The 10,352-nt window shown below is 37.2% G+C and overlaps 1 protein-coding gene across 1 annotated transcript; it reads left to right on the plus strand.

Annotated features, from left to right (window-relative positions):
- The first annotated feature begins 6,308 nt into the window (after window positions 1–6,308).
- Window positions 6,309–7,831, plus strand: LOC143627593 (vesicle-associated protein 2-2-like). Its single transcript, XM_077097375.1, has 5 exons — window positions 6,309–6,363; window positions 6,602–6,672; window positions 6,756–6,837; window positions 7,412–7,527; window positions 7,604–7,831. Exons 1-5 carry the CDS (start codon window positions 6,315–6,317, stop codon window positions 7,814–7,816), a joined length of 531 nt encoding a protein of 176 aa, XP_076953490.1. The 5' UTR covers window positions 6,309–6,314; the 3' UTR covers window positions 7,817–7,831.
- The last annotated feature ends 2,521 nt before the right edge of the window (window positions 7,832–10,352 follow it).

The raw sequence follows: 10,352 nt of genomic DNA on the forward strand, positions 1-10,352 counted from the left end.
CAGTAATAACCGCACCAGATGGTGTCAAGGATGACTGCCTCCGTGACCCAAGCACCGGATGGCGCGGCCCTGACGGCGTTTGGTTGTCAGTGGGGACTGCGACGGTAATGGCATGGCGTTTTTGTACGAAAGTACAGATTTTGTAAACTAGACTCGGTACGAACGCCCACGGGAACTTGGGAGTGCGCCGACTTTTTCCCCGTGGCCTTGAACAGTACTAACGGGATTGACACGTCCGTGTATAATAGGAATGTGTTGCGTGTGATGAAAGCGGGACTTGAAGAGATTGATTGGAATACAATTGGAAAGGCTATACTCCTCATCATGAGAACTTTTGCCACGAAATGGGTTGAAATTAACCAGAGGAATGATGGATTTGAGGTATGACTATGGAATGTTTTATGCTTCAAAGTCGTTTTGTTGATGATGTGAAGAATCGAAGGGTGTTGTGGGCTTGGGTCCTGGAAGCTTATTCGCGAGAAGATGATATTAAGAAAAGGATGGGCTGGTGTTCAAGTTTGTTACCGGTTCATGATAAACTAGCCCCTCTAAAAAACAAGTCCCTCTACTAAGTGGGCTAGCCTCGTTGAGTATTCTGGTTTTGTTATTTGTGGTTGTTTCCGAGGGTGTTATGGTTGGACGGAAGCTAACTCAATGGCCTGTGGAGGAGATTGGATCACTTCGTGAAGCTTGAAACAAGAAGCTTGAAGTTGATTGTGTGTAACTGAAGGGATTACTGCTTCTCAGGTTTATACCTCATGCATCACTAGTTGTGCATTAAGAAGCAGTAATCTCTTCAATTTCAATAACATAACCAGCTTCAAGCTTCACTTCATCTTCATGAAATGATTCAATCTCCTCCACAGGCCATTGAGTTAGCTTCCGTCCAACTATAACGCCCTCGGAAACAACTACAAATAGCAAATAATAATATCACACAAGCCAACGGAACTAGCCCACTTGGTAGAGGCACTTGTCTTTTAGAGGGGTTAGTTTATCATGAACCGAAAACAGACTTGAACACCCGCCATCCTTTTTTTAATATCATCTTCTCGCGAATCAGCTTCCGGAACCCAAGCCCACAACACCCTTTGGTTCTTCACATCATCAAAGAACGATTTCGAAGCATAAAACCCTCCGTAATCGTACATCAAATCCACCGTTCCTCCTGATAATCTCAACCCATTTTGTGGAAAAAAGCTCTCACGATGAGGGTTATACATTCCAATTGTATACCAATCAATCCCTTCAAATCCCACTTTCATCACATGCAACACATTCCCATTATACACGGGCGCATCAAGCCCATTGGTACTGTTAAAGGCCACAGAAAAGAAGTCGAGGCACTCTCCGCAAGTGGACGTTCGCACAGAGTCCAGTTTACAAAATCTATACTCTCGTACAAAACGCCATACCTTATTGTCGCAGTCCCCATCGACGACCATGCACAAAACGCCGAACCGCACCATGCGGTGCTTGGTTCAAGGAAACAGTCGTCCTTGACCTCTTCTGGTGCTGCTATTATTGGGTTTCCGGAGTATTTGACCCATTAACAGAGGAATGGATCAGAGAGGTTTTTGGGCCACACGAGGTCTTGGATTTGGCGGGATAGCGAGTCGATTCCCCGTGTATAGCATGACCGGACGTTACCCGGAAGATTAGTGGCAGACCAGGAATAGCAACTGTTGGCGTCGGCTTTATGACTCGGGTAAATTTCTAGGTCGAGATGGATCTAGCTCACAAAGTCGTATGATACGGCTGCGTACGGGTTGCATTTGTAGAAGAAACGGCACACTCCGTGGTATAGCATTGCTCCTACATAGATAATACAAAGTTACCATTATACCCTTCACCAACCAAAGCTATGAAAAAAAAGGGAAACCCGAAATGTTCAGCACTGGTGTTCGATTTATTATGCGTCAGCTTTAGAAATTTTCATGCGTTTAAAATGGGTATCGGATTAGGTGATACTCACTTGTTTACCAAAACATCTACCCCCAAAAAAAAACTAATATATATAATTTTTTTTTTTTTGTAAAATTTTGATCCTTTTATATATAACACAAACCGAACTACTTCTGGATAATGGGTAAGCGAACAACAAGCTGCGCCGCTATCCCCTTTTGAATCGCAAAGCCTATTCTACTAAATATAAATCCTTGGTTCCTCGGGCTCTGCGAGTCACTGTGGACAACCTTCTGCACCCGCTCCAAGAAGCGAACCGCCTCGGGAGCTAGGGATCCAAAAGTGTAGAAGGCAAATGGAATGAAGACGTGCTGATTCTCCAAACACAATGTCTCATGCTTAGCAACCTTCCTAGACTCCGCTCTCAAAACCGCCTGTCCCGGTACGAAGCCACTGTCTCTCAGCCCCACCAACGGGGACACCCCAGTGAGGTCAACACACGCATGCTTACCCCCTGCCCAGCCAAACACAAGAACATCCGCAGGACGCAGGGTAGATCTTCCCTCACGCGGATCAGTCAAAAAGTTAACAGGTGCCTCTTCCTTGGCTGAGATCCCGGCACGGCTTGACAGCAAACACCATGTTTTGACAGCAACAAAACACATTAACATTTGCACCGCTTGACAGCAAACACCATGTTTTGACAGCAACAAAACACATTAACATTTGCACCGCTTGACAGCAATCAAATGCAGCCAAAATTGTTAGCAAAAAACGCAGTTTTGAAAGCATTAACCACACTTTTAGACAACATTAAAATGCAGGAAACTTGGGAGTGCCCGACTTTTTTTTCCAGTGGTGGATTCAGGTCGGATAGAAACACCCCTAATTCGGATCAGATCGGATTTCGGATAGGGTCCTAAAATTTTTAAACCCGAACTAAATAAACCGAATAATCCGTTATCTGATCTGATGAACACCTACATATCGACCACAAAATCAGTCACTAATTGGGCGAAAACCCCCCCTAATTTATTCCAGATTCTAAGGAACCCTAAATAAAACAATAAGTATACTGAATCCATCCTTAATTAAACATCAAATGAGTAATAACTGAGCTGTGAATCAAACTCTAAAACTAATCAAACTATCAAATACTCCCTCCGTCCCATTTTAAGTGTCTTAGTTTGAATTTCCAAGTCTTTCTTTTGCAACTTTGATTGTAAATATTTTTGTTTGTGTCATATAATACTTAATAAAAATTATATCAATGTAAAATACATTTAAAACCCAATCCTGTCATATAATTTTCATCAAGTATTATATGACACGAATAAAAATATTTACAGTCAAAGTTGCAAAAAAAAGACTTGAAAATTCAAACTAAGACACTTAAAATGGGACGGAGGGAGTAGTTAATTAGCATATAGAAATCTAGTTAAATACATGAAACAATGTTAATGTACTCAACTTACCATCCACCCAATATGCCGATGATCTCTCAATCAAAAATAATAAACAAAGTGGACCATTAAATTGCGGAGATAATTATCGTGACTTATATAGGTAATTTGAAAGGAGATAAATAGTTTATAAACATATGTGTTTGATAGATGAATATTTATTTATGAACTAGATGATGTTATTATTAGATTTTAAAAAATGAAAACACGTAGAAAACAATTTTTAATATATTGCACTCTAATTATGTGTAGAAAACAATTTTAAAGAAAATTAATTAAATGCCGATTTAAAACAAAACCGAGTATGAATCCAAAAAGTTCTGGTCCCGTGAAAAAATATTATGGATCCGTTAGTGCAATAAACGAGAATATAATTTTGTTCATTTCAATGTTGTTTATGAGAAATAAGTTGTTGAATGAATTATAGAGTGGTCCATTTGATTGCCTTTTATAGACTTTGGATTGACAGTAACTTGCTCAACTATTTTTATTAAAGCCCCTAGACTTTTGTTGATTGTTAATAATTGATCAGATCCTTTTTCAAATAAAATTTCTTTTTTTTTGGAACGACCAACTAAGTAACGTCGGCCCCTATTGGCCAAAGGTAGCCCGAGCCGGCCACTTGTATTAACAATAAAGTATCCAAGTGGTTATTGTGTAGAGATTGATAGTGTTTAGCCAACTTCATGTATCGACCAAAAATAGTGTTGAAAATGACAATTGAGTGTGGTTTTATCTCTTGTGAGAGTCAAGACTCAAGAGGTGGTTAGTTCTCTAAAGCCTTTCTATTTTGGCCTAAACAATGCATTTGCGTACATTTGCATATTCCTTTGATGCTTTCAACAAAGTTAACATAATTAAAATGACAGTTAAAGTGACACGTAATTGATTACATTACGTTTCTTTGGAATTGTTTTTATAGTTGGGAATACTACTAGTGTGACACAAAAGTTTAACAACTCACTCGCTTGTATCATTGGTACAAGCCTCTAATGTGACACAAAACTCATGCTCGGCGTGATTGTCTCCATCCTCCTCGTGATCTTCTTCGTTGTGTTCCACCACCAGTGGTTCCTAGTTCATGAACGGCGGTCAATCCACACCTTCTTTATTGTCACGTGTTTCAACGGATACATACTCCTTTATTTCACGGCCATCTACACTAACAATCCAAGGCCGGCTATAAGGGAGGGCCGGGTGGTCGACGGACCCCGGCCCGACACCCCGATAGGCCAGGATTATTTTTAAAAAATAAATTATATATATATATATATATATTTTTTTTATGAAAAACAGTATGTATGTATGTATGTATAATGTTTAAACATAATTACACAATTACTAGTTTGGTCTAGTGGCAAAGAGGTGTGGCTTTCGACCAAAAGGTTTTGGGTTCTAATCTCACTTGACACATTTTAACCTTGTTTTTAAAAAAAATAGTGTTTTACGCAACCAAATTATAAGACCCAAAAAATTAAGGCTTATTTAAAAACTAAATTGTTTAACACAATAAGATACCCTTTTTATTAAGACCCAAAAAAAATTTCGCCTTTAGCCTAAAATTTTTTAACCCTTCTCGGAGCCGGGCCTGTAACAATCCCCCTATCAAAATGTATAAACTGTAAACATGTCACAAATTAAGAGCTTAATTTATTTATTATTTTTGGATCCTAGCAAGATGCTAGAACAAAAGCAAAGGAAAAATTACATGTGAGGAGCTTAAAAAGCAAAGGAACATGTGAAGACCTTAAATACTTTTACCCGTAGCCAGTGATCCTATGTGTCATAAAGCAACAAAATTTGGAAGGTACTGTATTGTTATGATATTATATTAATTGAATGTATCACCTTTATAAAAGTATGCTACTAGCTTATAGAATTAACTTTTTCCAAGTAAAAATAAACTAGGATAAAAATATAAATCAAGTACTTCATCCTATTAAGTTTAAATGCAATGTGCATAGTTCTAACCTAGCTTTTATCTTCTTCTACATTGTTTACCAATTTAAGTGTCTAATATAACAAATAACAAGCAAAATCATAACAAAATCATCGCATTCGAGCGTTATTAATATGCATCAAACGGTGAAGAAAATAATAATTGTGTGCCTCTATATGTATAACTACCGATATCCAAGAATTTTTTTCACCTCTCATACTTGACGCAATTTGAATTAGGGTTACAAAAAGTGCAATATTAACATCAAGTTATAGCTATCATTGTACAAATTAATATCAAATTAAAATTGTTTTACTGCTGGTGTGACCTCATCGATTACTCTAAGAGAAATTAATTAACACAAATGTCTTCAATTCTCTGCTACTTTCTGATGTTTGTTAAATTGTGAAAGTAATGATTAAAGGTGGTTGAAGACACGGCGGGTAGTGGGAGAAATTTCCGCCATGCTAATGACATGGGTAAATATAGAATGTAAAATTGAATGTGGTTTTGATCCTTTTTTTTCTTTCCAAATCATTTCAATTTAAAAGGAAATAAATATAGACTCTAAATCATCCCCTCTCCTTCCTCTTCTCTTCTCTTCTTTCTCTCCATTAAAATAAAAAACTCTAGAACGCAAACTTTGTTCAATTCCTTCCAAAATCCCTTCTTTCTCTCTCTCCATAATTGAATCTCTGAGACACAATGTTAGGGTTTCTCGTTTGCCACAAACAAAATCATACCAACTGTTACGAAATCATTACGCTATAACTTTCAAATTGCAATTCAAATGCCCATTTCCATTTCCATAGGTTATTCTCATTTTTCATTGATTATACGTTGTTTAATTCGTTAAAATATTGAGAGCGATTTAAGAGTTTAATTTGTTCATATGAAATCAAAATTTATACTCCGGTCTTATATTATATATATAGGGTACGTTAATGTAATTGTAACGATTGGCTCTTCATTTTCAGATTATTATTTTATCTTGTTTGGATGCAAAGATGAAACCAGAACTTTTGGAGGTTCGATCACGTGAACTTAGGTTCTTATGTAAGTAAACTCACTCTTTCTAGAAATATATATATTTCTCATTTCACTCATTACATAATAATACATATGTAAACCTGAAAACTGGCTGTCAAATATATATGGTTTCTACTTTCTATGTTCTTGTTTTGACATTATTACTTAAATAAATTCCTATGTGTTTTATATCACCTCTAGACAACAATGACCAGTCACGCTTTAATACAAATTTTATTTACTAACCATGTATTTTTTATTCAAGTTGAGCTGAAGAAACAAAGCTCATGCTCTGTTCAAATGATCAATAAGACCGATCAATATGTTGCTTTCAAGGTGATGACTGCTTTCTATGTGTCGACCTATTTTCCGTATTTAATAACGCAGTAAACTTAAACCATTTGGTTCACGTTTCGCAGATCAAAACTACCAATCCCAAGAAGTATTGTGTCAGTCCAAATGCTGGAGTTATGGATCCAAATGCATCATGTGAATTTTCAGGTATAATCTTGCTTATGTATTTACATCATAGTTGTTAATAGCGCTATAGCGAATAGCGTAGCGAAGCGCTGGATCATCACCATCTCAGTTTGGCGCCTCCATAGCAAGTAAACAGCGGGATTTTGTTTTTTTATTTTTTTTATTTTTGTTTTAATAGAAATAGCGATAAAATATACATGTACAGTAGCTAGATTTTAGTGTTTTTGTTGAATATGCTGTGTATGAACATCGTATTTTGGATATAATATACAAAGTTTCGATCAAATACAAATTAAATTAACATGCTAACTGTGAGAATCAAGTAGTGTAATTATATATACAACTGTAATTATAGCATAGTGTAATTACACTACAATGTGATTACATAATTACACTATTTGTATATATAATAACAATATTTGATTCTCATGCTTAGTACAGTTTTTTAGTTTGTACGTTAACTTTCCCCATAATATACATATAAAGTATTTTTAAAATTTTCTTCTAGTGTATTGCTAAACATAAAAAAGCGCCCGCTATTTCATCGCTAGTATTTGCTATTAACACAATAACAACTATGATTTACATGATGCAGTTACTATGCAAGCACCAAAAGTAGTTCCTCCTGATATGATCAGCCGAGACAAATTCTTAATTCAAAGTACCGTTGTCCCAGAGGGTACAAAGGAGGAGGATGTCACATCCAACATGGTTAGTGTTTGTGTGTCTCATGAAGAAGATATTGGTTTTAAATTTTAATCTTAATTACTTTTTATTTATTTGTCAGTTTGTTAAAGAGGAAGGTAAAATTGTTGATGAAAAGAGGCTCAAAGTAATCTTCTACCCACCCGACTCTGCAGAATCATCGCCGGTTAATGAACCATTAAAGCAAATGGACAATAATGAAAGCAGAGAATTGAAAGATGACACGGTTCATAAAAGTAGCGCTCGTCCCACAGTAAGACCTCATTGTCGTTTTTGCTATGTATTTGATCTGTGATGTATCTGACGTGTCGAAAACCTTGCATAAACGTTAAATGAGTCGAGCGGGTCAAATGGGTTAAAAGTTGTATAAAGTTTTATTCAAATGTTTGCAATCTATTAGTTCAATTTGTTTAAACAGATTTGAAATTAATCTGATTGTATATTTCTTTTAGAGCTTAATATGGTTTTTGTCCATGTGGTTTGACCTAAATAACCCTTTAGTTCATTAGTTTAAATTCGACTTTTTTAAGTGCAACAGTTTCATTTTCGTATCAATTAAAGTCATAGCTTACTTACACCATATAAATTTTCTGTTAACTTTTTGAAAAAAAGACCAAATCACCCTTGGTAATTAACAGAAAATGAACTATTGCTTTAAAAAGTCATATTTAAACTAATGGACCAAAAGGGTTATTTGGGTATACACTAATGATCAATTGAGTAAATTTATTTATGAAATCTAAAAAAATATTCATACACTAATTTTTGTTTTATGAAAATGGTTGGTTAATTATTTCAGGTTGCTGAGAGCATTGAAGTGCCCAAAGGAGATGGTGAAAGTGTAGAGGTAACAAAGAAGGAAGAGAAAGATGTTGTGAAAAAGGTAGAAGAACCGGTAAAACCGAGCCAAGAATATGCAAAAAGAAAGGAAGAGTTCGCGCAGATGAGCAAACACTAGCCAAAGATGTTGAAGCGATGAAGTCGAAAGTCAAGGAACTCGATTCAAAGGTTACCGAGGTCAGTAATTTCATTTTTCGTTGCTTGATATCAATTTGATGAACAAAATGGTGTGGATGTATTCAGGCTAGAGCAACTATTCTACATCTATCAGAAGAAAAAAGATCGGTTACTCAAGAGAAGCACTCTTTACAGGGAGAATTGGTATGTGTTATGTTCTCAATTCCTTTAATTATTTACTTTATAAAAAATAAGTTTTTGGTTTGGTTTTGGTTTCGGTTTTGTGTGTATTTAAAACTGAAAAAGCGGACGAAACTGAATTTATGGATTTTCTTTTCTAATTTGAATGTTAAGTGATTTATATGAATTTAATATATGATCCTAATATTTTAGCCCAAATGTGCAATAATCAATTATTTTTTAATCAATAAAAGGATTTAGACCTAATTTTTTTTAAGGCTATGTTCATTATTTGGGCTAGTTTTTTATTTCGGTCCAAAAATTGCAAGTCAAATGGTAAAACCGAAACAACAAACACCGGACGGTTTGAAAAACTCAAAAACTTAATTTTTGGTTTTAGCCCTAAAAAAACCTATACACACACCTATCGTCTTATGTTTTTGTTGAAAGTAAATTAGTTAAATTGCTCAAAAGTTTTAAGGTGTTACGCATATTTTTCCCTAAAACAACCCATTTCAAGTGGGTCCTTTTTGCTCAGAACCTATATTACCTCGAACCAAATTGATACCTTTTAAAGTGGCATGTTTTTAAGATTTTTTAGTCCGACTGACCAACTATCAAGACGCAATTAATATAATGGTGGGTTTGAGTTGCAGGATTTGGTAAGAAGTAAGAGACACAGGGCTCAGGTGGGGTTTCCAATGCTGTTTGTTTTTATGGTAGGACTTGTGAAGAGGTAGGTCCCAGCAGAGGTGGTTAGAACCCGCAAGACTCCTTAAAAGGAGACGTCTGCGCAGTTGAACACGCAAGATTCCTTAAAACGGACGTCTGCGCAGTTGAACCCGCAGACTTCACCATAGGGACGTCTGCGCCGCGACCTACCAAACCCGCAGGACTCACCACGCTCAGAGTTGTGACGACCTCACAAGCGGTACGCAAGCTGGTCCCGCAGGAAATGCCTCCCTATGGTTTCCAAGTATCCCCTGTTCCCGCAGGTGCGGATACCCGCCATTAGGGACTGGCCACCCGCGCAGCATGGCTACACGCATAAAGGCTCCAACTCGTAATAATTCAGTAGTCACCTGAAGAAGGAATGAGCAAAGCCGGGAACATTCCCGCATAAAGGCGGGAGGGGGAAAACTCCCGCCTAAATGAGCCAGTCCGTATAATAATGGAGGATCTTTTGTGTGATACCTGACGAGGTATGGACAAAAGATCTGACCAACGATACGACAGCTCACTGACAGCAGCATGGCAACACGCCACAGCACTGTGACCATTAGCCGCCGCCTGCTCACCAACTCCTGCCATACCACGTGCCTAGCCTGTAGTTGGTGGAAAAGGAAAAGTGAACAGCACGCCTGGTCACTGTCAGCCGCTACCTATCCACCAATTACCAGCAAAGCACGTGCGTAGGCCACAGTTGGCAGAGTAATAGGCCGGCTAAACCCCCTTGGAAACCCACCTTCGGCTATAAAAGACATCAAATGGTAATATCATTTCATCATCTAATATCTTGTATAATTTACCTGATAACTGCTCTAGTATTATTAATATACTTTTATAATCAAAGAGTAATATAGACTGATTCTCACGCCGGAGGGTGGTCACAAGGAGGAACCCCCCCCCCCCCCCTTTCTTAGTGACGAGCTCACGGTGTCTGTTTTGCAGGTTATCGGAAGAACCATCTTGCC

This window comes from Bidens hawaiensis, unplaced genomic scaffold (assembly GCF_021521415.1).
Source record: "Bidens hawaiensis isolate Kalapana, Puna unplaced genomic scaffold, B.hawaiensis_p1.1 tig00004685_1, whole genome shotgun sequence".
NCBI lineage: Eukaryota > Viridiplantae > Streptophyta > Magnoliopsida > Asterales > Asteraceae > Bidens > Bidens hawaiensis.